Here is a 27,696-nt window from a genome sequence, read left to right on the forward strand (position 1 = left end):
GGGTCCCAAAGCAGAGGTGTTCCCATAGACACATGTTTGGAAGTGGGTTCCTGGGCAGGACCGGGGAGGGGGAGGTCCTTGTGCCAAGGGACAGTAGACATGGTACGATGGTGACTCCAGGCAGCGGAAGGATGAGGAGTGAGTCCAACTGGGGATGGGCTTTGACAGCAAACTGGCTCCAGGCTGCAGAGGGACGCCTTGGATGCTGAGTTGGAAACGATGGGCAGAGTGTAGAGAGGCTATTTCAGGCAGAGCCTGGGTGAGTGCAAAGACCATACTGAATCCCATGTAGGATTCAGGACAGGTGAGGGAGGCAACCTGTGAGTTCTAGTCGGCGGAGCCCAGGTCTACGCTGAGGAGACTGTGCTCGCAGGCTGCAGTGGAGGGTTGGGGAGGGAGAGGACAGGGTGTGTGGAGGGACCTTAAGGCACAGAGGAACTGGGGACTGAGGGAACCCTGCCTCTCTCTGGAAGGGTAAAAGTTGATCTTTGGGGAGGCCCTGTGGTGCACACCGCCTCCTGGAAAACTATTCCAGCTCCTGGGGTCTCCATCTGGTCAAAAGGCCTGGCTCAGCCCCACGGTAATCAGGCCTCTCCGCCCACCCGCGGGCGCACAGAGAGCAGCCACCTCTTGCGCCCCGAGACCGACGGCTAGGACCCGGGGGCCCCGAGTCCTCGTTCGGCGGGGAACTTGCTCCTCCGAGGTGGCGCGCCACGAGTGCGTTGGGCGCGCCGAAGGTGGCCGGCCGCGGGGCTCCCCCGACCCGGCCCGCGGCGCTTCTCTGCCGCCGCCTCGGGGTGTCTCTGCTTCGCTACGAGCCGGGAACCGTGGCGGCGACGGCGTGAGGAGGGGAGCGGGCGGCGGCGGCGGCTGCCGCGCCAAGCGCCGGGTCACCGCAGGCTGAGGCGCCCGCCGTCCCCGCCCTCCCCCTCGCTCGCCTTCTCCTCCCTCCCGCCTCCCTCGCTCTCGCTCCTTCCCTCTCCCCGCCTCCCCTCCGCGCTCCCCCGCCCTCCCCTCCGCGCCTCGCCTCCTCCGCCCCGCGCCCTGCGGTGCTGCAGCTGCGGGCGGCTCCAGCTGCCCCAGATGTGGGCTGGGCGGCGCGCGGGGAACTTTCGCGCCGGCTGCGAGTGCGGGGCCCCGGCTGTGGTCCGGCTGCCATGGATCCGCCGGCGGGAGCCGCCGGCCGCCTGCTCTGCCCCGCGCTGTTGCTGCTCCTGCTGCTGCCGTTGCTCGCGGACGCCCGGCTCGCCGCCGCCGCCGCCGACCCCCCAGGTAGGTGCGGCCGAGTCCCCACGCCTCGCGACCCCAGTCGGCAGGGCTCGGCCCCGCGCGCCCCACCGCCCCCTCCCCAGGCGGCGTCCGGCTCGACTTGGGCAAACTCCGCGCGCCCCGCCCGGGGCCAAGTTGGCCAACTTCGGGGCCGGGTTGGTCGGGCAGGGGGCGCCCTGCGGCGCGCCCGGGAATCTCGGGCCGGGGGGAGCCCCGGAGCGCTCGCGGCTCCCGGGACGCCGAGCGTGGAGACAGAGGGCCGGGAAAGCCCGGCGGCGGCGAGCGCAGCATCAGCACCAGCGGGTCCGGGGGAGCCAGGGCGAGGCGGCGCCCCGGCTCGCGTCCGGAGACGCTCGGGAGCAGTCGGGTGCAGAGCGCGCCGCCTTGGGCCTTGAGGATTGGTTGGGACGCCCCGGAGGGGATCCTCGAAGATCTGAGGGACCCTGCTCCACCCCTCCCTGTTGTCGGGCACGCGGGGGAGGCGGCCGGCAACCGGCTAACCTGGAGCTGTACGCGGAGCACAGGCCGCCAGTGCCGGGGGGAGCGGTGAGGGCAGTCGCGCGGCGGGGACTGCTAAGAGGGAGAAGCGCTCGGGTAGGGAACCGACCGGGAATGGCTTCAGAGCAGCCCCATGTCCTGCCAAGGACGGTAGGTTCAAGGGGCGGGGGACGGTCTGACCGGGCCCGCCCCTGGGGAACTGCAAGGAGCTGAGGAACCCCAACTTGGAACGGGGCAGGGGGCAGAGCTCTTGGTTGGGAGGGTCCCAGAGGGGTCGCCCGGAGGTCGGAGGGGCGCCAGCGTGGTAGCCCCGTTAACGCCCCTTCCCGGTCGGAAGCAGGCCGGGGAGGTGCAGGCTAGTTTCTGGGGGTGCCCAGTGGAACGCCCTTCCCTTCGCAGTGGGGCGGGGTTTGGGAGGTTGCTGTGCTCCGTGGCGGGGCCCTGGGGCTCCTCGGTCTCGGCTGGTCTGACGCCCCTTCCCTTTGCAGGCGGGCCCCAGGGGCATGGGGCCGAGCGCATCCTGGCGGTGCCGGTGCGCACTGACGCCCAGGGCCGCCTGGTGTCCCACGTGGTGTCGGGGGCGACGGCCCCGCCTGGAGTTCGGACCCGCAGGGCCGCCCCTGCCCAGATCCCGGGGCTCTCTGGAGGCAGCGAGGAGGACCCCGGTGGCCGCCTCTTCTACAATGTTACGGTCTTTGGCCGAGACCTGCACCTGCGGCTGCGGCCCAATGCCCGCCTCGTGGCGCCCGGGGCGACGGTGGAGTGGCAGGGAGAATCGGGTGCCACCCGCGTGGAGCCCCTGCTTGGGACTTGCCTCTACGTCGGAGACGTCGCGGGCCTGGCTGAAGCCTCCTCCGTGGCGCTCAGCAACTGCGACGGGCTGGTGAGTACGCTTCTCTCCCTTCTGTCTGTCCACTGCTCTCACGTGGGCTTTGGAAGCCGGTTATCTGGGGGTCCGCTGGGAGGGCAGGGCCTGTACTGAGGACCTTCTCTGCACCCCTTGTGCTTAGGGACCGCCGAAGGGGTTGGCTGGAAGGCAAGTTGTTTTGATTGGACCGGGAGGGTGATTTATGCAGGGGGAGGGCCACGTTTCCAAAGTATTTAGCAAGTAGCCAGGTGTGGTCCCCCTTAAGCCTACAGGAGCTGGTTTTCCTTTTGCATTCAGGTGTGTGTATATCTCGGTGAGTGCATGCATCTGCACACGTGTTTTGGCATGGGTGCTAGGATCTAAGTACATGTGCACTTGTGTGAACATGTGACTGTGTCATTGTGACTTGTGCCTGTGTGTCTCCGCAGGGTTTTGCTCATTTGTATGTCAGTGTCTGTTCAGTGTGTTGCTGTGCATTGTAGCACGTGTGATACGTGTGTGGGGACACATATGCAGGTCGGTGGTTTTCTTGTTTCTGTGTGTGCAGGTGGTGCCAGCCCAGCGAACACGCAGTGGTGCTGAAATGCCCAGTTATCCCTCTGCCCCCTGGCTGATTTTTTATGCTGTGGTTTCCTGTTGGATTTCAGCTGGTTATTTGAAAAGTTAGTTTTCTCTATTTTGAGCCAAGTGGAGCATTTGGAAATGCAGTCTCTGGTGCCCTCGGGCAGCCCCCGAAGGACAGGAGAGGCTGGGGAGTGGGACCCTTCTGGGACTGGCTGGGCTGCTCAATGTGATCAGAGCTCTGGGAAATTCTCCTGCTTCCAGGAGCCTGGAGGGACCATGGCTTTGCATAAGAGAGCCTTGGAGGAAGCCTGGATCAATGCTCAGGGAGGAGGCTGACATTGGCAGTGCTCTGTCTGGCCACCCCGGGGCCTGGCACGTGGCAGAAGCCACTGCAGTTTTCTATTTTGGATTGGCTGTGTGGTGGTCAGGCTGGCTGTGCTGGCCAGACATCTGAAGCCGCCCACCGTGGGTTCTGCTCTAATTACTACTCAGGGGACTCCTGCTTGGAGCAAGTGGCCTCTCTCCCAGCCCTGGTGGCCCCCAAGCCCCCCGTCCTCAGGCTTGCCCTGCAAGTTGCAGAGCCAGCAATTACACAGAACCCCACAACCGGTGGTGTTCTTTTTATGGACACACAGGAAATGTCACTTGTTGCTTCGGAAAATCACTGCCTTTGGCTGGATTTAGTTAGAACCCAGACGTATTGCAAACAACTGTGAATGTCCTTGGAATAGCTGGGTTAATATGGTGCAGCCCTTTATATCCTTGTTGCCTCTGAGGATGTCCCAGACTTCATAAGTGTGGCTTATTTTACGCTGGAGGTGAATTTCCTAAATAAAAGGAAACTGGTGTTGGGGGCTCAGAATGGGGGTGGTGGTGGCCTGAGCTGGGCTGGGGGAGTTGACATGGAAGTGGTCTGTTGTTAGTTGCTCAGTCGTGTCTGGCTCTTTGTGACCCCATGGATTGTAGCCTGCCAGGCTCCTCTGTCCATGGGATTTCCATGGCAAGAATACTGGAGTGGGTTGCATTTCCTCAGTCTGTTGTTGAGCAATTCCTGTGTGCTGAGTAATTCTTGATGGAAAGCATTTCAGAGAGGCTTTGTTCATATATCATTCATTCATCTGTTCATTCCATGATTTGTGTTTTCAGCTAGTACCTCTAAGCGCGGTTGTCTGCTGTGCTGGTCAGAGATGTAGCTGGCCTGGTGTCCACCCCCCGCCCCCCGGGGCACCATGCTCAGCTAATAGTCCGGAGCCCACTCTGGTCAGGGCTTGGAAAGCATGCTCCTGGGGGCTCTTTGAGCATGAGTTGCCAGGGGGCAAAGGCCCAGAGGGAAGAGCATATGCAGAGAAGTACCAGGTGGGCATTGGCTTGGTGAGAACAGGTGCAGTGAGATGTCACATGTACTGGACACACACCAGCAGAAGTGCAAGACACAGCTGGAGAGAAGGCTGGAGCTGAAGGAGGGGCTGGGGTCTGCCAGCGTGGCCGTGAATGTGGTCAGTGAAAATGGCGCTGAGACAGTGGGGCAGCATCATTAGTCCTTTCCTTTTCCTTCTTTCTTTTTGGTGTGTGAATGTCCTGATTTGATACCAGTTAATTCCTTAACTATCTAAGTCCCTCTGTGTATCACTGATGGGCCAATTGCAAAGTGCCTAGGGTTTAAATATCATGTTTCTGGTCCACAGCAGCCCTGTGGTGGGAGGGATTCTTCATCCCTCATTTATAGATGGGCAGCTGAGGCTCTGGGAGATTGAGTGGCTTGCCCAAGGCCACACTGTCTGTGGTGGTAGGGGTCTGGCCTGGTTCTGTCCAGCCCCTTCTGCTATGGTGCTTCCAAGACTGGGCAAGTAGAAGACCTTGACATGTGGTAGTAGAACTATAATCCCGAGCCATTCCCTCTTACAATAGTCCTACATGCATCTCTTCATCTCAGCAGCCATCTCAGTACCCCTTCCTCTGAGCCCTGTCTTCCTTCATAGGTAGTGAAACACACAGAAGCAGGTGTGTCAGGCTGAAGTGTATGTATAGATCCTCAGAGATCTTGTTACAAGTCTGAATCAGCATGTCTAGGGTGGGGCTCAAGGTTCTGCATTTCTAATGAACTACCAGGCTGATGCTCCTGGGCTTTGGGACTTCCCTTTGAGAAGCAAAGTACTACACCCTAATTTCTGCAAAGGAGTTCTATGGGATCACACCACAAGTTTCTCTGAGCAAATGCGGTTCAATGGACAACTGGTGTGGGAAACACTGCAACTTGCTTTCAACCTGGGAGATTCAGGGACGCCCACTGGGATCTCTGAGAAGCTCTGTAATAAAGATGCCTCTTGAACTTCGTGTACTGTAGCACTTCCCATGCAGATGAGGCCATCCGTCTCTTCTCTGCAGGAACCCCAGGAATGTGCATTCCTGGAAGACAAGTGGAGAAACCAGGAAGTAGGGTCACAGCAGGCAGCTGGCGGCTTACTGCTTTGGCTGAGATGCTTCGGTGCTTAGGGGGATGTGCCTCTCCCCAGAGCCATAGGCCTTTTCAGGCCTGCTGTCCTGCTTCTGGCCGGGGACGCACATTTGCCCATCTACTTGCTTGGTCCTGAGTTTCTTTCTCTGCCTTAAAGGAAGGCAGCAGCAGCTGTTTTCTGTGGACAGCAGTCTCCGTTTCTGCTTAGCATGAGGGGATTCCTATGGTCAGGATCCTTTTAGTTGTGAGTGAAGGAAACACAAATCAGACCATTTACACAGAAATGGGAGGTGAGCGGCTCATGTGGTGCTCGGCCTTTAGGCCTGTCCGGATCCAGGTGCCCCTCCTGAGTTGTCTCCCTGCCTCCGCCTTCTTATGTGTTGGCTTTGTTCTCGGGTGGAGTCCTTCTGTGGTAAGTCAAGGCATGCAGCAGTGCTGGCTGATAATCTTTCTCTGATAATTCTGGCTGACTCCTGGGTAGCACTCTATTCAGGCTGGGGTCAAATGCTCCCATGAGAATCAGAACATGAGGTTTGTAGAACCCCATGGATGGACAGTGCAAGGGGTGCTGCTCCCTAGAATGACATGAGATGAGGACCTGGGCCTGCCAAGGTGAAAATTCTAGCTGAGTCAGGTAGAGTTGTAGATTCAAGAAATGCCACATGCTTCATGCTGTTGTTCAGTCGCCCAATCGTGTCTGACTCTTTGCCATCCCATGCACTGCAGCACGCCAGGCTTTCTTGCCCTTCACCAACTGTTGGAGCTTGCTCAAACTCACGTCCATCGAGTTGGTGATGCCATCCAACCATCTCATCCTCTGTCATCCGCTCCTCCACATGCTCTCAATCTTTCCCAGCATCAGGGACTTTTCCAATGAGTCGGCTTTTTGTATCAGCTGGCCAAAGTATTGGAGCTTCAGCTTCAGCATCAGTCCTTCCAATGAGTATTCAGGGTTGATTTCCTGTAGGATTGACTGGTTTGATCTCCTTGCAGTCCAAGGGACTCTCAAGAGTTTTCTCCAGCATCACAGTTCAAAAGCATCAATTCTTTGGTGCTCAGCCTTCTTTATGGTGCAACTCTCACATCCATACATGACTACTGGAAAAGCCACATGCTCCATAAGACATACTGTACATTATATTTACAGAGAGGTTGGTAGATGTAGTTTCCAGGTTCTCTTATAGCCACTAGATAGATATTGTTCATCATATTCTCAGGGGAAGGTTAACATTTGCCTTTTCACAATGAGTGAGAAAATGATGCTTAACAAAGGATACTTGTGTATCTCATTGCTATGGAAGAATTCTCTAGTACCTCTCAGGCCACATGATATGTAATTTCATATCATTCTTACATGCTCACTAAAGACCCATGAGAAGCCTGTTGACAAAAAAATAATAACAGAACGTCAGTTTACTGTGCCCATGTTACGTGTCAGGCTTGCTGTTGAGCACCTTATGCTATATCACCTTGATTAATCCTCACCACACCCTATAGTGTGTGACTGATATTATTCCCATTTTACACATGAATTGACTGAGATAGCCTGCTTCAAGCTCTGCAAGTCTGTATTTAAATACACGTCTGTTTGGTTCTAAGACCATGCTCACTACATGTTATTGCCTTTATTGCATGCCAAAATAAAATAAAGAAATGCATTTCTTTAAAACATTTCCTACCTTTTCTAGCCAACTCCTGGAGACCTCGGTCAGCAGTACTGACTGTTGTCAGTGTGGGTGAGTGGGAGCTGGGGGTAGGTCTGGTGGCCAGGCGGCTTGGTGACTTGTGACTGACATACTCTGGGCTGCAGCTTCTTTCAGGCGGCCTGAGTCCTTATGGGGAGGTTATGGCAGTGGAGACTTCAGGATGAAAGCGCCCTGCCACACCTCTGTCTCCTGCACGCACTACTGCTCAGGGGACGTCTCTGGCCTGGCGTCTCTGGTTGGCAAGGCCATCGGTGGGAATGTCTGCGGGCTGGGCAGTGACTCTGAGGGGCATGATCAAAGTCTGCTGCCTTGTGGGCTGGGGCGCCCCTGCTGGGCTGCTATCCTGACCAGGCCCCTGCTCTGTAGAGTCTTGATGAGCATTAAAAGTCACTAAGGGCCACAGACAGGGAGAGGTCATTTGCTGGCCTCAGGGACGGAATTGAGTTTCATTTTCCTATAAAGGCCACTGTCTTTGAGGCCACACACTGGGTTCCAGCTGGCTCAGGTGCTAGAATGCCGAGGGCAGGTGCAACATGCTTGGGCTGCAGGGCTGAGGGTGAGGAGTGTGTGGGACTTGCAGTTGCCCTTTGTAGAGTCTCCTTACCTTTCCTCTTGCCTTGGCACTGCCTGGAGGGCAATGAGGAGGTCTCAGGAACATCAAAGAGGGGCTGCGGGAGCGTCTGAGTTACCTGGGCTCTAGGTCGGAGGAGCAGAGGCTCCTGCTTGGCCCCTGCTGTTGGCAATCTACACAGCTGCCCAGGGTGGTCTCAGCCTCCTACCTGGCTTATTATTCTCCTTGTTCTTTAAGATTCATTCAGTTCAAATGGTGGAAAGCCAACTTGGATGAAACAAGCAAGATGTCATGGGCCCAGTTCCTTGGGGTCCTGAGGCTGTCTTCAGGCATGGCTGGATCTAGTGGCTCAGGGCAACTTCAAGTTATGACCAACCTAGACAGCATATTAAAAAGCAGAGACATTACTTTGCCAACCAAGGTCTGTCTAGTCAAAGCTATGGTTTTTCCAGTAGTCATGTATGGATGTGAGAGTTGGACTATAAAGAAAGCTGAGTGCTGAAGAATTGATGCTTTTGAACTGTGGTGTTGGAGAAGACTCTTGAGAGTCCCTTGGACTGCAAGGAGATCCAGCCTGAAGGAGATCAGTCCTGGGTGTTCATTGGAATGACTGATGCTGAAGGTGAAACTCCAATACTTTGGCCACCTGATGCGAAGAACTGACTCATTTGAAAAGACCCTGATGCTGGGAAAGATTGAGGACAGGAGGAGAAGGGGACGAGAGAGGATGAGAAGGTTGGATGGCATCATCAACTCAATGGACATGAGTTTGAGTAAACTCTGGGAGTTGGTGATGGACAGGGAGGCCTGGCGCGCTGCGGTCCATGGGGTCGCAAAGAGTTGGACATGACTGAGCGACTGAACTGAACTGAACACCTGGGGTGCCCTTAGGTTATAGGCCCACCTTTAAATCAAGTACTGTGATGTGAGCCCAGCCAGAGTCTCTTGCCCATCTTTGGGGTTGAGAGTGAGGGTCAGATCCCCAAACTCTGGAACAGATTGGGGTTTTATCAGAAAGCAAGGGGAAGGACCAGTGTGCTGGGCCACCACACTTCACCCAGACTTCAGGTCTCGCATCTCTTCCTGTGCTCCAGATTTGCCTGCCCAGCTGCCTCATGGGCCCCTTCCCTGAGTGACCCATGCTTCTGAAATGGAACGTGGGTCTCTCTACTCTCCTCCAGACCTCATCGTCCACTTGGGCAGGAATCCCAGGATTGCCCCTTCCTGCTCTCTTCATGACCCCCACATGCAGCCAGTCATCATCCTAGACATCTCCAGACTTCATCTCAGTTCACAGCTTTCTACCACGCCGAACTCCAAGTCCTGTGATCCTTAGGGACTCCAAATTGGAGCAACTGTCTCCCCACACAGCTTCCAGACTGGTTTTTGTAAACCATACATTCAATCATGTCACTCCTTTGCTTAAGACTTTTCTTATGTAGTGGTCATAAGTGGTTCTGATTGCCCTTAAAAAATCCAAACTCAGAAAGAAAAAATTCAAACACACTGAAACTGCCAGTCTCTCAGTCGTGTCTGACTCTTTGTGCCGCATACGCTGTATCCTACCAGGCTCCTCTGTCCATGGGGTTGCCCAGGTAGGAGTACTGGAGTGGATTGCCATTTCCTTCTCCAGGGGGTCTTCCCGACCCAAGGATCGAACCTGGGTCTCCTGTGTTGTAGGCAGATTCTTTACCGTCTGAGCCGCCAGGGAAGCCTGGCTTGGCGTAGAAGGCCTCCCATGACCTGACCCAGTAGTCTTCGGCCTTGTCTGTCATTATGTCCTCCCTCCTGCCTGTGCTACAGTCACATCAGCCTTTTAGTTTCTCTGCCACTGGACACTCTCGTCTTAGGCCCTTTGCACAGACTGTGCCCTTCCCTGGACCACTCTTACCTTTCCCTCTTTAGCTGGCTCACTCTACTGTTCAGTCGCTCAGCCCTGTCTGACTCTTGGAGACGCCACGGACTATAGCATGCCAGGCTTCTCCTGGAGCTTGCTCAAACTCATGTCCACTGAGTCGATGTTGCCATCCAACCATCTCGTCATCTGTTGTCCCCTTCTCCTCCTGCCCTCAATCTTTCCCAGCGTCAAGGTCTTTTCCAATGAGTCAGCTCTTTGCGTCAGGTGGCCAAAGTATTGGAGTGTCAGCTTCATCATCAGTCCTTCCAATGAATATTCACGATTGATTTCCTTTAGGATTTGATCTCCTTGCAGTCCAAGGGACTCTCAAGAGTCTTCTCCAACACCACAGTTCAAAGGCATCAATTCTTCGACGCTCAGCCTTCCTTATGGTCCAGCTCTCACATCCATACTGACTTACTGGAAAAACCATAGCTTTGACTATACAAACTTTTGTTGGCAAAGTAATGTCTCTGCTTTTTAATATGCTGTCTAGGTTTGTCATAGCTTTTGTTTCAAGGAGCAAGTGTCTTTTAATTTCATGGCTGCAGTCACCATCTGCAGTGACTTTGGAGCCCAATGTAGTCTCAGCTAAATGGCATTTTATCCAGGAAGATGTCCTAGACATTCACATGCCACGTTGTACCCATGCTTCTTTGGTAACTTGGACCGTAGGCAATTTGTCCCTGGGTCCATAGGGCCCAGCTCCAGCTGGGTGGAGCTCAGCTAGGGGCCATGAAAAGAGTGTCTGGGGAGTGGGGGATAGAAGCCTGTGCAGTGCTTTGCCCCTAAGACCCTGTGCCCCATACCCAGGGATGGGGTATATGGACATACCCCAGAATGTCCACACTCGGTGGGGTAGGCCCCCTAGGAGAATGTCCCTAAAGCTCCTTTTCCGCAGGAAAGCATTGTGTACTCATGTGGTTTTGTGCAGTTTTCTTGCCCCCCACTTTGGAGTTCATGAAACGTAAGTTGAAAACCCCTGGTCTAAATGAAACTTAAGTAAGGGAGGGACCCCCTCTGGGCCTGAAGAGACTGGGCTGTGGCAAGTCACCATCCAGCTTTGAGCAATGAGCTTCAGTTTGTTCAGGTGGCAAGTGGGGCTGGAACAATCATTTCTGAGACCTTTATAAAGCAACTCTGGGTGTCTTGGCACCAAATGGGGATCAGCTGAGGGGATTGGTCTGATGGAAGAAGAGGTGGGGGCCATGGCCAGTCTGTGCCCTGCGTTCCTTGGTAGATTTTTGGCCCTTGGGAACACAGGCTCCTTCCTACCAGACATGCAGGTGTTTCTTCAGAGAAGCAGCATTTCTGAGTCTGTTGATATTACGTGAGCAAATGAATCCAGTGTGAATCCAGGGAGCTCTGAGGTCTTGACCGGGCCTCCAGAGACATACATGGACGTGTTGAGAGCTGCACTGGCAGTGGGATTAGTAGGCGGGCAGGGCTTCCTGCAGGCAGGAGCTTTCTTTGAGAACTTGCTGAGAACCCAGGCTTACTTTTCATCATAGATACCCCCTGGTCTCTTCTGGGGCATCCACAGATGGATGGCCTCCCCGCCACTTCTCACCTAGTGCCATTTGGTGGGAGGGAAGGGGCTTCCCAGGGGCTCTTCCCTGCTTGGACTGAGGAGGGACATGCCCTGACCTGTAGCTGGTGGAGGTTGGCTTGTCAGGGGTTTGTGCTGGAAGCAGCAGAGGGCCCACGGCCCCTGCCTGTCTCGTGGTGGCCCCCTTAGAATGGCGTAGGCAGGTCTGTGGTCGAAAATCCAGACTCACCAGGCTTCAGCCAATGTGGCATCTGAAGGCATTTTTGATTATCAGAATCTTAGAGACAGGGTTGAGTTGTAAGTTGTGGCTGTCAGGAGCTGAAGGAGGAAGACAGAGTGTTGTGGATACAGAACTTCAGTTTTACCAAAAGGAAAGAGGTCTGGAGATGGATGGTGGTGATCATTGCACAACCTTATGAATGTATTTAATGCCACCAAACCATACACTTCAAAGTGGCTAAGGTGGTAAATTTTATGTGGTGTGTATATTTTATCATGCACACGCACAAGGCTTCTGGGGACTGGTAAGGCTGTGTAGGCAATTCAGAGGTGGGGTCGTGTCCCCGCTTGCCCAGCTCCTGCTCCCCAGTGTGACTCTGTTCCCTGTTTGGCTATAGCTGTACACACACTCCTCACACCCCACAGGCATAACCATGTTCTGAAAGGGAACAGTCTGCTTTTTGGAGGTTCCTGCCAAAGTTCTGAGCTCCATGCAGAATGGACAGGCTTAGGTCTTGGGACCTTTCCATAGCCCATCACTGTGGCCTGGCAATGCACCGTGCAGGGGCAGCGTGGAGCCTGACTAGGCCCCTCATGGAGGCCAGCACACTTGGGTACCAGCCTCTGAGTCTCAGGGCAAGGAGGCTGTTTACCGCCCATCTCCTGTCACACTGCTGCCCCGGCCCTGACCACACTGTCTGCCTGTGTGTCTCTGGCACTGGTGTGAGGCTGCTGCTCCTTTAGGTGCTGGCGGGTTTCAGGTTCCCTTGCTTGATGGCTAGCCTTGACTGCCCATGCCCCCATGTCCCCAGCAATTAGTGAGTGAGGAGGGACCAGCGTCAGGTGGGAGGCGAGGAGAGGCTGGGTCTTCACCCAGGCCTTGTGCGAGGACCACAAGTGCCACCACCTCCGTGAGCAGAGGAGTCGCCGAAGAGCTCACCCACCCTGAGCCACAGGAGTGCTGCCCCATCCCCACCACGGCCTGGGGTGTCCTCTTCAGCATCGAGGGGGGCTTCGCCGTATGGTGGCCCCAGCGGTGGCCTGGGCCTCCTCTCCTGGCCTCTGAGATATGTAGGGTCACGTATTCCGGGGGCCTCTGCTGGGACTGCGGGTCTGTGCTGACAGGCAGACTGTTGCCCCCCTCCACTTGGGCAAGCAGGGGGACTTTGTGCGGTAGTCTGAACGCAGCAGGCTGCTGGTACACGTGAATGTGTGTGCACGTTCCTGTCAGTGGGAATACGTGTGCATGTGTGTGCATATCTGTATGAGTATGGTGTGTGTGCATATGTGTGGGTGTCTGTGTATGTCTGAGTAAGCATGTGTGCGTGTGTGCACTCAGCCGTGAGTGTGTGTGTGTGGTCATGTGTGTTCTCAGCGGGGGTGTCCTGCAGGGGAGGGGACTGAGGTGGGATGGAGGGACTGAGGGGAGGGCATCACTCCCGCGCCCTGAAGCTGGGTGCTGCCTTGGGCTCCGTTCTCCCCACCGGCAGGCGTTCTCAAATGGGAGGGCCAGGTAGGAGCCTCTAGCTCTGCTGCGTATGTTTCATATTAAATGTCAGCTGTCCGCCGGCTCTGCTGTGCTGCCATCAATATGGAGAAGTTATTACTGAGTCTGGAGCCGGCTCCTCGGGCTCATCCATGAATTTCAATTGCGCTGCATGTCTCCTCCAGGGCCTGTGGAGGGGGCACACCGCTTTCGCTCTGAGGCGGAGGAGGCCCTAGCGCCCAGGACAAGGCTCGCAGGCTCTGCGCTGCCCCACCCTGCCACGCGTGTTTCAGTGAGCACCGTGGTGAGCGGTGGCCTTAACGTGGGCTGGAGGCTGCCGCGTCCCATGGCCAGCTTTGTCCCTGGCAGCTGGGCAGCCTTGACACGGGCCACAGCACTGCCGATGTTCGGATTGCCCGGATGTTGCCCGTTCTTCCCGTTGCCCCTCACTGGGCTTTGGAAGGAGGGGTGCAGGATTTAGCAGCACGCTGAGTGCTGACCAAGTCGATGATCTGGGAAATGTGGGCCGTTTCTGAGTTTCATTGTCTAAGGTGCCATCAATTAGAGGACACAAGAGGAAAGAGAGGACACTCCCACTAAGCTGCGCCTCACTGTGGTCTCGTGGAGTGTAGACACCCACCTCCTGCCCCTCGCTGGACACTCCCACTAAACTGCCCCCCGGCGCCTTCCGTGGTCTCGTGGAGTGTAGACACCCACCTCCTGCCCCTTGCTGGACACTCCCACTAAACTGCCCCGCGGCGCCTTCCGTGGTCTCGTGGAGTGTAGACACCCACCTCCTGCCCCTCGCTGGACACTCCCACTAAACTGCCCGCGGCGCCTTCCGTGGTCTCGTGGAGTGTAGACACCCACCTCCTGCCCCTTGCTGGACACTCCCACTAAACTGCCCGCGGAGCCTTCACCGTGGTCTCGTGGAGTGTAGACACCCACCTCCTGCCCCTTGCTGGACACTCCCACTAAACTGCCCCGCGGCGCCTTCCGTGGTCTCGTGGAGTGTAGACACCCACCTCCTGCCCCTTGCTGGACACTCCCACTAAACTGCCCGCGGCGCCTTCCGTGGTCTCGTGGAGTGTAGACACCCACCTCCTGCCCCTTGCTGGACACTCCCACTAAGCTGCCCCGCGGCGCCTTCACCGTGGTCTCGTGGAGTGTAGGCGGCCGCCCTGCCCCTCGCTGCTCCGCGTGGCGGCTCCTGCCTCGCTTGCCTGCCTTGCTCACTTTTCTGACTTAGTGTGCGACTGGCTTCATCTACTTCTGGTGTCCTCCTCTCCTCAATAAAGGAATGAGGTCCTGGTCCTTCCTCCCGGGACATTCCTCTGGATGCCAAGGCTACACGCTCCGTCGTCTCTGCGCCTTTGTGTGCACACTGTAATTTTTTGCTCCACAGTGTGACTTCTTGAAGACATGTTGGGTGGCAAGTGTTGCCGACCCCACACATAACTCAGGCGACGTGATGGCAATATGAAACACCGTGGCAGAGTTGGTGTGCGCCAGGCAGTGCCAGCCACCCCACAGTTGCTGCCAGCTGCCAGCACTGAAAAGACCCATGGATTTCATCCTGAGTTTGGATGTGATAAATGTGAAAAATGTCCTAGAGCCCTGGACATGTGGTTTTGTTATTTTGATGATGTTACGCATGATTAATGGTTTTAGACTCTGAGAGCCGGGATGCAGCGCCCAAGCACCAGGGCAGCGGCAGAGCCTGGGGTGTCCGTACTGCAGGGACTGGCCCTTGCCGGCTCTATGAGCAGAATGTTCAAAGAGTCATTTCTGAACCTGGATATTTCTCCTTTGAAAGCGGGAATTGGACCACATGGCAAATAAGGCATATATTCTTGTACCACTACTGGATTATGTTCATTATTAGAGCTTTAAAGCTCTAATATGTAAAATATTGGCTATTTGACAACTATGCTGTCCATTATGGTAGCTACAAGCCACTCGAGGCTTTTGGCTATTTGAGATGTGGTTGGTCTGGACTGAGAAGTGCTCTTGAATGCAAAATATACACCAGCATTCAAAGACCTAGCACCAAAGGAAAGGGATATAAAATATCTAATCGATAAATTCAATAGTGACTGCAAGTTAATATGGTAATAGTTTGGATATATTGGGTTAAGTAAAATATATTGCTGAAATTAATTTCACCTTTTAAGAAACATGGCTGCATGTAGCATTCATATTCCATTGCTGTTGGAGCCTGCTGCTTTCAAACATCTGACTGGATACTTCCCATTTTGCTGTTATTCTTTTGCAAAATTTTCCTGGCTGGTCACATCTGTTTATTCGTTCAACTGAATTTCAGAATTGTTTTGTCAGGTTAGAAACATCCCTTGTGAATTTGATTGACAATAAACTTAGACACCAATTAAAGGGGGAATGGACGTAATTTGTAGTATTTACCAGGAATATGGTATATTTTTGATTGATTTGATTCTGATTTGATGTTGCTTAGCAAAGTATCCCACGTTTTTTATATGGGTCACCTATTGTTTAAAACTGGGGCTATTTTAAGGGTTTTTTTTCTTTTTGCCATTGTGAGTTAAAGCATTTCCGTCTATTGCTGGTATACAGGGTGACTATTGATTTGTATGCAATTATCTTTTATCAGGCTGCTTGATTGAACTCAGTTCTCATATATCTTTGTGAATCCCCTTGGGTTTTCTGGGTAAACAGCTGTACCATTTGTGGACTATGATAATTCTGACTTAATTTTCAGTCTGTGCTATCGAGAACCTTCGGAGTAACATTGAGTACCCGCAATGGCTTTGTGTATTCCTTTCTGCGCCCGACTCTTATGGGAACGCCCCTGGCATTTCTCTGCTTAATATAACGCTTGCTCGTGGACTAAGATGGATTTCATGCGAAGGCAATAGCCTCTGAATTCTAGTTTTCTAAGTTCCCCTTTTCATCAGCAAAGGAACTGAAATCTAGGTAAAATGTGTCTAACTCCCACACCACCACCACCCTCCTTAAAGGCTCAAGGCACTGCAGTTCCCAGAGGCTGGGCTCCTGCCATCCTGGACTTCGGGACTGCCGCCCGGCCCCCTCAGTTGCAAGCTTGCAGCCCCAAATACAAGCTGGCCCCTGTCTGCAGCTGCTGACCGCTCACAGGAAGCGCTTGTGTGGTGCGGGAAGGCGGAGGAGGCTGCCCTTCCATGCCGTGCCATGCTGCTGGTTCCCCGTAGCACAGGGAGCAGTTCTCAGAATGGCAGTCTGTCCCTTTGACGGCAGGCTCTCCCATCTTGTGGTTTCTCTGGGGCAGGCCCCCAGCGCCTCCTCTCCTGAATCTCGCAGAAGACTTTCTTTTATCCCCCTTCTGAGTCACTGATACCTGCTGACATAGACCTTCTACCTCCCATTGTTACCTTTATTCCCTCACGCTTCTAGAAGGTCTTTTTCCAAAGGCCACTGTCCCCTTAGAGGAAATCTGTGGCTTGTAAAAATAAATTTGTTTTCCATCATGTTAGCTGTCTGCCCACAGACAGGCATGGATTTGGGGCAGTTTGGGCAATGCCTGTGCCTAGGTCCCACCCTGAGAGAGTCTGACTCATCAGATCTGGGCAGGACCTGGGGATCGGGAGGCCTGAGGTCACCTAGAGCCAGGTTTGGGGCCCTACCTTTCTTTTGCTGGCCTGTGACCCTCAGTTTCCTTCCTTGCCATGCCACCCACCTTGGAGGGCATGTGTCCGTGAGGGAGTGATGGGAAACGAGTCTGGCTGGCCGCAGTCTAAAGGAACGTCGTGGGGAGATGGGTGAAAGGTGATGGCGGCCTGGGACCAGGGGAGCTGCCTCCTGACCCTCTCTGCCCTGGGTCCCCCACCTGGGAATTCAGAATCTGGCAGAGGGAGGGTGGCCTCACTTGCACGGCCATCTCAAGGGCTGGCTGCCTGCCACAGGCACGGGGAACTCAGTGGGTGTGATGCTGCAGATCCAGGGTGGACAGGGTGGACGCCGGGCGTCCTCCTCGTGGTGCCCACTGATGCCCCCAGCCAGACCACAGGCCCCTGAGGCTCCTCGCCAGCTCCCCTTCCCTCTGCTTCCTGCACCTGCCGGCTGACCATTAGCCGCGGGCCTGAGCTCACTAGCCCCAGGCTGGGGTCTCGGTCCCCCTGGGGTGCGGGGCGGGCCTGCTTGCCTGCACAGAGCAAGGAGGTCCTGGGCCAGGGCTCCGCTCAGCAGACAGAAGGCGGGCCAGTCTCTCCTGAGCAGCTCCAAGCAGGCAGAAGTGCTGGGTCCTGGGGTTGCGCTGGGGCTTGGCTCAAGCTCCCTGGCATCGCTTCTGTCCCTCTGTCTTCCCTGCCTCACCACCCAGCCCTCCCCTCGTGTCCCTTGCTTCCCCCCTGTCTCTCTTTCGCCTCATCCTTCCCTTCCCTACTCCCTCCCTCCTTTCCCCCTCCCTCTCTCTTCTTTCCTCAGTTCTTTCTGCTCCCTCCCCTCCCTCCCTTCCCCTTCTCATCCCTCCTCTGTCTGTCCTCCTCTTCTTTCCCAGAGTGAGGGGAGCCCCCTGCGTCCCCCTGGATGACCCTTCCCAGGTAACCCTCCTCGGCAGTGGGCTCTTCATCTCTGGCTGCGCACTCAGCCCCAGGCGGCACGGTGTTGTTCTCTTTACAGTCACCTCCTGCAGTGCCCCAAGCCCCCACTGATAGCAGGCGCAGTCAGGGACGGTGACAGGATCCCGCTGGACTTGGAGGAAAGCAGGGGGCAGTGGCATACTCCAGGTCACAGAGCGTCCAGAGCCTGCGCCCCTCCCGCTGAAGCTCTAGTTAAAGCCCTTTTGATCTCAGAGTACACGACGACCATCCACACAAGCAGGCTTAATTGCTTCTGTGGAAGAGCTGAATTCTTGGTGCACTTCCCAGCAAATGAGGTCAAGGCCTTGCTCTGCCTTGCTGGAGTGGCCCTCACTTCAGATAGGGTGGCCTGGCCTTTGGGTGCCACCTTTTCTGCCAGGGTCCCCAGGCCCTTGCTGACCGTGTCCTTCCTAGGGAGGCCAGTTGGGCCAAACTGTGCTCTGCTCAGGGTTGCCATGAAAAGTTGTGCAGGTGGTGTCCTGCACAAGGACACCTGAGCAAGGAGACGGACGTGTGAGCAAGCGGACGAATGAGGCTGGCTCCTGCTTGGTGTCTGGGAGTGGAAGGAGTAGAGGCAGGGGGCGGCCAAAGCTGGGTGGGGATGGTGGACATTGCAGAGGCAAGAAAGGTGTGCCTGGCATCGGCCCCCACCATCAAGGTCACTGGAGTCGCTGCATTCTTCTCTTTGAGGAGCTCTTGGGTCTGTAGGATTTGGAGCCTATGAGCCAAAGCCAGGCCAGTTGCAGGGAACTGATGGCTGTAGACGATGGCTTTGGTGACCGGAGTGGATCCTCTCGATGGAGGAGCACGGATGCTGCAGATGCACTGTCCTGGTGTCAGCCTGTTCTGCTCGTGGGTCCTCGAGGTCCTCCCCAACCTGAAGGTGCTCCTTGCTTCCCGTGGAATGAGCTCTGCTCCGGAGTGCAGGGGCTGGACTGGGCCCCTCAGCCCTGGGCGTTTGCTTTGGGTTAATTATATGGGTGTGGGTCTGATCCTATTGTTGCAGAATCCTTTCCTTTTCTGAAGCTGGCTCATCCTACTTGGGGCTAAACATTAACCCTTTGTTATCCTGGGCAGACATATTCTTAAAGTTTCCTTTCTTATTTTACCTTGCTGACTTTAATTTCTCCTGGTCAACTCTGCGAGGTCCCGCCTGCTGATTTCTGCTGTTTATTTAGATTGTAGAAAATAATCAGCCTTTCAAAGAGGTACTTCATATGTTTTGATTTTTTTTCTGATTTGAATTTTAAGTATTTAGCTTCTTTACTTCCAGTGAAATGTTTCCTGTACTGTATAAATTAAAGATTTTAAGTGTTTGTTTTTTCTAAATTGCCACTCTGTGGTCTCAACACCCTTCATTTACTAACTCACCCTTCCTCCTGACTTTGGGGTGCATATTTCCTATCTCTGAAGTTCATGGAGGTGATCTGGCTCATTTTTCAGGTGAAAAATGTTATCTTTTTTGCACCAGCACTAGAGTCTTATAATTACTTTGCTTAACAGTATATTCTAAAACCATACAGGGCAGGAATCACCATCATGACTTAATATGTTTTGGCTAACTTTTGTCCATTTATCAAATGTCTTTTGGGTTTGTTTTCTTTTGGTTTTTAAACAATATCATGAGGATCTTTATTTTGGGTGATACTGCTGCTTAAATTAGTGTCCAGCATTCAACAGAACTGCAGCAAATCTTAGCTGAAAACAAGTGATTGACATCTTCAAGATGGTTATTTTTCTCAGGGAAATAAGAACATTAATTCATACCTTTTAAAATATATCCCAGGAGGTTTACTACCAAGAGTTAGAATGTTATTACCATTACAAATAGGATCTTTTCTGTTATGTTTTATAGTAAGCTGTTATAGATGTCTAGGAATATTTTTAATCTAGGATACAGTAGATGATCATTTACTCAGAATATCCGGGACCTACTTGTTCCGGATTAATGATCGCCTCAGAGTTTCAGTTCAGTTCAGCCGCTCAGTTGTCCGACTGTTTGTGAGATCATGGACTGCAGCACGCCAGGCTTCCTTGTCCATCACCAACTCCCAGAGCTTGTGGCAAACTCATGTCCATCGAGTCAGTGATGCCATCCAACTGCCTTAGAGTTTAGACACCTTCATTCCCAAAGAGCCAACAGAAATATAACCAGCATGTTAGTACAAATTATGTATGAATTTGAATACTTGCTGCTAAACACAAGACAGCTGCCGTTGACCTGGCAAATCCAGACCCCGTCCCGCCTCACCTGTTTCTTGTCATTGCCTCTGATGGCTTGTGTCTTCCTCTTGCACTTCAGCAAAACCAGTCTTCCACTATCACAGTGGCTCAGCTGCGGAACATGGATGATCACAAAAAAACCCTTTTAAAGTAAATCTCTTGATTGGATGTTTCCCATGTTTGCACTCCAGATGCGCACGTTTCTATGTTTCACATCTAGGCATTTTCATGAACTTCTGTATCATGATTTTTGTCCTGTTTTTTGGATTTTTTTTGGGGGGGGGGTGAGAGTTTTTTACGTATGCTATTATCTCCTGCAATTCATAATATTTTTGCATTTTCTTTTCCAGTGTTTATTCATTTTATGTCTTATTACATTGGTTAGAGTATAACACTGAATTTTAGGAATCCTGTGTGGGAGCCACAGCCGTGTATTCAGAGCATCTGGCCTTCCGCCGTCCATGGGAGAGCAGGACCCGGTCCTGCCTCTCTGTGAACGCTGCAGATCGCAGACCAGAAGTGGGCATGTCTGGGAGGAGGCGATGTCCCATCCTCACTTTCCCTTGGTGGAGCAACTTCTCTTTCCCAGGTCTGTTGCGTTAGGTAGAGCTTGAGCACAGAACATGGATATCTGGTGGTCTCTGGGGGGATGAGCAGCGGTGACTGGCAGGCCCCCACTGGTCAGGGAGTCTCTCTCAGCCCGTTTGGCCTGTTGTGTTCCCTGAAGCTGAGGGGCAGTGCTTCTGAGCAGCATTGTTTGCAAGGCCTGCAGGAAAGGCACGGTCTTTGAAAGACTTCTGAATTTCAGCTGGGGAAGCGGTTCAGTGAAACTCTTTCAGGGGAAGGCTGGGCAGGTAGATGCACACGTATAACCTGAAACTCTGAATGAATCTGGACTTTGAAATCCCGTTTTGAGCCCCTGCCTTGCCCTTACCAATGAAACGGTATCTGAAGTTCAGTGTTCTCATCCTGCAGGGCGGAGCTTGCGAGCGGGTGGGCTGCGTGCCATGTCCACCCACAGATGAGTTTTGTTTGGCCTTCTCAGTGTTTGACAAATTTCTCAGCTCCAGATTTCCCGTTTCTCTTGAGAACCTGGGAGAGCTGCTCGGACTGTATTTCAGAGGGCTGAAGCTGAGCAGGGCCAGAGCCCTCCAGAGGGATCTCACGGCCTCAGGCCCCACAGCTCCGCCGCACTGTGATCACCACCGCCTTGTGGCCCCTGTGTTGGCACCTGGCTGTCTCGCGTGTTGAGGTGGGATGCCCGAGGGCTTCCGCGGCCAGTCGTCTCTCCCTCCTGCCTCTAACTCCCGGTTTCGACTTACAGAGCGTTGTCTCCACGTGGGGCCCACTCTGTGTGCTTCTGGCTCCTCCCCTCCCCGACAGAGCCTCCTATTTCTCTGTGAAAGGTAAATTTGATGGCAGCAAACTGTCTGATGGGTTGTTATGAGGATTCAATGAAGTGGGGCCCACAGCTGGCATTTAGTAGTGAATGGCCCTTGTTACACGAGGGAGTATTTCCCTTGGGGTGCTGTTAGAAGAAGCCAAGGCGCGAGATTACTCAGAGACGACGAGCGCAGGGCAGACACTCATCATTTCTGGGTATCGTGGGCTGAGCTGGGGCTGGGTGCGGGGAGGAGGGGGCAGGCCCCTGAGTACGATGCTCTCCCCGCCCCAGGCCATAGTCAGCCTGGGACATGTTGCCAGATGTGGCCGTGACTATTCTGAAATGGAATTCCTGGGTCAGAATAAGGAGACCAGATGTTTATTGGATGCGGCCAAGAGCCACTGACGTCATCGAGAGCCCGTCAGGACACAGGCTGCGGCTGAGGGTCCTCCGTCCCTTCCTGTCGACACAGCATTCCTGGGACGGCTGCCAGGGCTGGGGGCGGAGACGTACACACACACGCATGCACACACACACCCACATACACTTACATGCGTGCGCGCACACACACAAACACGACATTTCTTCTGCCAAATCTTCCCCACCTGAATACAATTAGCCAGGATGTGGGAAAGATTTCCAGCCTGGAAGGAGAGAAGGGTGTCTTATTGGCAGCGGGCTGGGGAGGGGAAAGGCACGCCAGGTTGGTGAGTGGCCTACTCTGTAAGATGGAGGCGCAGCTTTTGGGGGTGAAGAGCTGTCTGGAGCCACTGGCCAGGGAAGAAGGGGGAGAGTCTGTCCTCTAATTTCTTCCTGCCTTCCCTTCCCTTCCTGTCCCTTCCTGTCTTACCTACCTGTCCCTTCCTACCTTCCTACCACAATCCCCTGAGGTGGAGAGCCTGTCCTCTAATGTCTTCTTTGGGCGTAAATCTGGAGGGTGTGACTGTGAGGCTGAATCCTTGTTCCTGTCCTGTCACCAACAGTGTGTAGCTGCTGCTGCTGCCCTGTCCCCCCGGAGGGCCATCCCCAGGTCCAGACCCCTGCCAACGCACGTACAGAAAACCTGGTGTGAATCATTTCAGGCCAGAAGAGGATGCTCAAGCCTGCTGCCCTCTTTCAGCTCCGCCTCCCTCCTCCTTGGCGTGACCTCAGCAGGCACTCCCCAGCGCAGGGCTGCAGGCTCACCTCCCACCAGCTTCCAGCCCAGCAGAAAGACCTTCTTCCCCCTGGGGTTTCAGGGTCCTGAGTCTAACTCTTACTGACTTAGGCTAGGTCACGTGTCAAGTATTGAGCAGTCACTGTGGCCAGGGCAGGGAGCAGGGCTTCCGTTGGCCAGGTCTGGTCCCTTGTCCACTGGCTCCAGGGTAGAGTCTGCGGTTTGAAGCTCTGGGACACAGACAAGGAGGGCTGGGTACCCAGTGGGCAGCCACACTGCTGTTGTTGGGGACGGCAGCAGGGCCCACTGCCTTCTCTGTCTCCCAGATCTCTGCCTGTCTTGCACCTGCTCCTGCTTCCCATTTCTCCTGCTCTAGTCTGTCTTGCTGTACCTTCCCCCGAGCGCCTTCAGTGGCTCTTCTTCATCCATTGGGTAAACCAACAGTCAAGATCCATTATGACTTAGTTTACCCACCTCCCTCTCTTCTATCCTTTGGGCCTGGGACGAGCTTTCAAAGATCATACATTCCCACCAGTGGGAATGTAGGCTCTGCCCATGTTGAAAATGGCCCTTGTCGTGGTACTAGGGGGAGCTGATTGTCTAGGCTGCCGTTAGACCTAAAGACAACCTGAAGGCGAGACGTTTTAACTGGGGCCTAAGACAAGTCAAAGGTGTGAGTGGGCAAGGACGCTGGGACTCCATGGGCCCATCTGGGGTTGTATTAACAGAGCAGATGCAGTGGGGGGCGTCCCCAAGGACCTCTGGGCCTTTGTCTTAAGTCTTGGAAGTCCCGTATGCCTGGCTGACTCCTCACCGTCCCAGTTTCAGGAGGTCCTGCCTGTTCTCTTTGTCATGGCGGGTGACACAGCTGCATCACAGCCCACATGTTCCGGCCTTCGTCCTCCTCACTCTGATTGTGTCGTGAACCCTGGTAGCCTGTTGAGGCCCACGGACCCTTCATCAGAATAATGTTTTTAAGTCATAATTTAAAATACAAAGAACACCGCTTCCATTGAAATAAAGCTGTTAACATCGAAACAGTCTATAATGCAGCAGCGCATGTGCTTTTAAATTTTTTCTTGTCATCGTGCCTTCTTTTGGGTAATGACTTATTGAGATATAATTCACATACCATATATTTCACCCATTTAAAATAAAATCCAATGGCTTTAGTATGTTTATAGAGTTGTGCAACCATCATCAATTAGTTGTAGAACATGTTCATCACCCCAAAAAGAAAGCCCATACCTCGTGGCTGTCAGACTCGATTGCCCTGTCCCCTTAGTCCTGAGAACCGCTATTCTACTTTCTGACTCAGGTTTGCTTATACGGTACTTTTCACATACGTGTGATCACACGATGTTTGTCCTTTTGCGTCTGACTTCTTTCAGTTACTGCTTTCGAGGTTCTTCTGTGTTGCAGCATGTGTCAGATCTTCTTTATTTTTTCTGTGCCCATTCCTTTTATTTTTTACCTCTGTTATTTCTGTGCCCATTACCTTCACTGAACGACTGAGCGGACCTCATTTGTTTATTTTGATGGCTTCAGGTGTTTGTTGCCCCGCATGGGCTTGTCTGTAGCTGCGGCCAGCAGGGGCTAGCCTTGGTTGCGGTGTGTGGGCTTCTTGTTGCGGTAGCTTCTCTTGTGGCATGGGAGCTCAGTAGTTGTGACTCACGGGCTCTAGAGCTTGGGCTTGGTACTTGTAGCACATGGGCTTAGTTGCTGTGTGGAATCTTCCTAGCCCAGGGATCAAAGCTGTGTCCCCTGCGTTGGCAGGAAGTTTCTTATCCACGGTGCCACCAGGGAAGTCCAGAACGTTATTACTTCTTGTTGCTGTTGTTTAATCTCTGAGTCATGTCCAGCTCTTTGTGACCCCATGGACTGCAGCACGCCAGGCCTCCCTGTCCTTCACCATCTCCCAGAGTTTGTTCAAACTCATGTCCATTGATTCTGTGATGCCATCCAACCATCTCATCCTCTGTCATCTCCGTCTCCTCCTGACCTCAATCTTTCCCAGCATCAGGGTCTTTTCCAATGAGTGAGCTCTTCGCATCAGGTGGCCAAAGAACTGGAGCTTCAGCTTCAGCATCAGTTCTTCCAATGAATATTCAGGGTTGATCTCCTTTAGGGTTGACTGGTTTGATCTCCTTGCAGTCCAAGGGACTCTCAAGAGTCTTCTCCAGCACCACAGTTCAAAAGCATCAATTCTTTTGGTGCTCAGCCTTCTTTATGGTCCAACTCTCACAACCACTGGGAAAACCATAGCTTTGACTAGACGGACTTTTGTCGGCAAATTGATATCTCTGCTTTTGAATATGCTGTTTAGGTTTGTTATAGCTTTTCTTCCAAGGAACAAGCATGTTTTAATTTCATGGCTGCTTTTTATGGACAAATAGTATTCTACTGTGGGCTTCCCAGGTGGATCAGTCAGTAAAGAATCTGCCTGCAGTGCGGGAGACCTGGGTTTTATCCCTGGGTTGGGAAGATCCCCTGGAGGAGGGCATGGCAACCTATGCCATTATTCTTGCCTGGAGAATCCCCACGGATGGTGGAGCCTGGTGAGCTGCAGTCCATGGGGTCGCAGAGTCAGACACGACTGAGTGACCAAGCACGCGGCATTCCATTTATGGATAGACTGCAATTTGGGAAGTCCACTCGTCAGTCGATGGATGGCTGGGTTGTTCCCACGTTTTGACTCTTATGTACAGGGCCACCATGAGCATCTGTGTGCCAGCGTTTCGGGTGCTTTTCAGTCAATGCATGAATAGCAAGAGGCAGCGGCATGCGTCACAGCCTGTCATTTGCGTCACGCTGTGTGTAAATGCCGCGTGGCCTCATCCTCGCCAGTGCAAGTGAGAGACGCATGGCTCAGCCATGGCTGGCTCGGTGGGCACAGGTTCTGCCGCTTGTGCTGGGCTTGCGGTGTCCACCCGAGAGAGGAAGGCAGTGTTGACAGCTTTATGGAGCCATTCAGCAGACTCCCCGAGGGCAGTGGTAGACTTCCTGCCCTGGGTGCCCCGTGTTTGGTAAGGGGTCCTGGGGCCCGGAGAGGTCTTGGTGAGTGCTGGGGCCTGTGGTGGGATGTGGTGTCCAGGTCAAGGCGGTCACTCTCCGGCTCTCCTCCTGGCCTGCTGTGAGGTGTCTTGTCCTGCTACTCCTTCCTCCCCTCAAGTGTTCTCTGGGAGTCCTGCAGCCTCTTTGACTGCTGGGGACCCCCTCCTTCACTGTCTTCCCTCCTGACAGGTCATTTCCATTCACGGCTGCTTAGATGCAAGCATCGCCAAAGGCTTGTCAGCAGGGACCACGTGTGACTTCATGCCGCACACGGCTCCCGGCCCCCAGCTGGGAGGGCCCTGGGCCTCTGTCGCTTCACAGGGCCGTGTGGGGGCCGGGGGTGCTGGCTCCGGGCTAGGCTCAGCCTGGGAGGCGTGGGTTCTGCCTCTTGCCTGTCTCTGTCTACAGCCAGGACCCAGTGTTCTTGGCCCCATGTGGGCACTAGGGAGAGAGCGGGCCCACGACTGGGTGAAGCCTTGCCAGCCACCTTTCCATGGGGTCACCTGCAGCCGAGGCTCAGGCGTCAGTTGTATTTGAGAGACAACCCTCCCTCCGGGGCTCCTTCTCAGATCCCGGCTGGAAGGGGCTCATGCCACGCTTGGGTGAATGTACCACCTGGCCTGGGCCCCACCTGCCGGTGGAGCTGCTGAGGTCCTTGTCTCCCAGAGGGGCCTCCCGTCCTGCTGCTTGTATTTCGGGGGCAGCCAGAGGCTCCTCTGACTCCGTGGTTGCTGGCGGCCTTGCTGAGCGACCTAGAGCTGGCTCGGAGCCTCCTCGAGTCCTGTGGGTGTCTTATGCGCAGCTCTACTGCAGGGCCTGTGGGAGCCCTGGGATTGCTCCAGGGGTTGCCTTGAATTGAGGAAGGGGATCATAGTCTGTCGTGGAGACTTGGTGGCAGGGGGAGGACTGGGCTCCATGCTCACTCCCTTGTGACCTCAGGCAGGTCAGTTCACTGGTTGGAGCCTCCAGGGCGTCAGCTGCGAGGTTGCAGGTGAGGACTCACCCCAAGAAGGGATGGAGTGGGGCACAGCCTCGGGTCCTCTCCCCACTGGTGCATTTTTCACTGGATCTTGAAATGCCTGCTGTCCTGGGATGTCTTAAAATGGTTTACAGTTTTTTTTTTTTTTTTTGTCTATCTGTTTTAAATCCCAGAGTGCCTGCGCACTGAAGAAAACAATGCATAAGTAAGCCAGAGGAAGAAAATTGAAATCCCTTGTAGTCTTATCAACTTTTCCCTGTGTCTTTTTCACGTATATGCACATGTGCACGAACATAAAAAAAGCCTGTATTGAACACCATCCTGCAATCTGCTGTGGTTCTGGATCACTTTTTAAGGTTTATTTTTCGTTTCATCACTTAATTAGTTAATAACTCTTTGGCTGTGCTGGGTCTTCGCTGCTGGGCGGGCTCTCTAGTTGCAGAGAGCAGGGGCTTCTCTTGGTTACGGTGCGTGGGCTGCTCCTCAGGGTGGCTGCTCTCCCCGCGGGGCACAGGCGCGGTACTTGGGGCTCATGGGCTTAGTTGCTCGGCAGCATGTGTGGCCTTCCTGGGTCAGGGATCAAACCCATGTCTCCTGCATTGGCAGGTGGACTCTACCACTGAGCCATTTTCTGGATCATTTTATGTTCTACCTTAGCGTTTGGGTCAGAGGAAGCAGCATCTCTTTAGGAAGTGTGGAGAGGCTAGTCTCTCTGGGCGCTGGGAGATGTGGAGCTGGAGGGAGAGGATGGGAGGAACAGTCCCAGGCCTCTGCCTTGGGCGGGAGGGAGGAGAGAGACAGGCGTGCTGGCCAGGAAGGAGGAGTGGCCTGGCGGAGAGTGTGTGGTTGGGGCGGCTTCCCTGGAGGAATCCTGAGGTAGCAGGTTCTGTGTGCAGGAGCAGGGCCTGGGCAGAGCGCAAGAGGGAGCTCTCTGTGCAGAGGGCTGGGGGCGCCCATGCCAAGGGAGGGTGAACTCCCAAGGACAGAGAGGCAGGGAGGGGGCCGTGCTCCTGGGCATGCCACCTCCTTGGGGACAGGTACAGCAGGCAGTGGGTACTGGAGAAGGGTGCTGCCCCTGTGCCAGTGGGTGAGAGGGCAGGACTCCCTGAGGAGGTAGGCTCCCAGACGCCGTGTGCGTGAGGGCCAGCATGGGAGAGGGCTTGGCAGATGTCAGGGCCAGGGGGTGGGAGGGGGTGGCGGTGAGACTGAGCACGTGTGAGGCCAGG

General features: G+C 54.3%; 1 protein-coding gene across 2 annotated transcripts in view; it reads left to right on the forward strand.

Annotated features, from left to right (window-relative positions):
* The first annotated feature begins 1,142 nt into the window (after window positions 1-1,142).
* Window positions 1,143-27,696, forward strand: part of ADAMTS2 (ADAM metallopeptidase with thrombospondin type 1 motif 2) — a 261,043-nt gene continuing 234,489 nt past the window's right edge. For both annotated transcript variants that reach the window (XR_009694017.1, XM_061149663.1), the window contains exons 1-2: window positions 1,143-1,272; window positions 2,256-2,650. Coding sequence is in view for 1 of the 2 variants with exons in the window: in XM_061149663.1 (XP_061005646.1) it covers window positions 1,158-1,272; window positions 2,256-2,650 (510 nt within the window). In the remaining variant the exon portion in view is untranslated. The remainder of the gene's footprint in view (window positions 1,273-2,255; window positions 2,651-27,696) is intronic.

Source organism: Dama dama, chromosome 9 (genome assembly GCF_033118175.1).
Source record: "Dama dama isolate Ldn47 chromosome 9, ASM3311817v1, whole genome shotgun sequence".
In the NCBI taxonomy this organism is placed as follows: domain Eukaryota; kingdom Metazoa; phylum Chordata; class Mammalia; order Artiodactyla; family Cervidae; genus Dama; species Dama dama.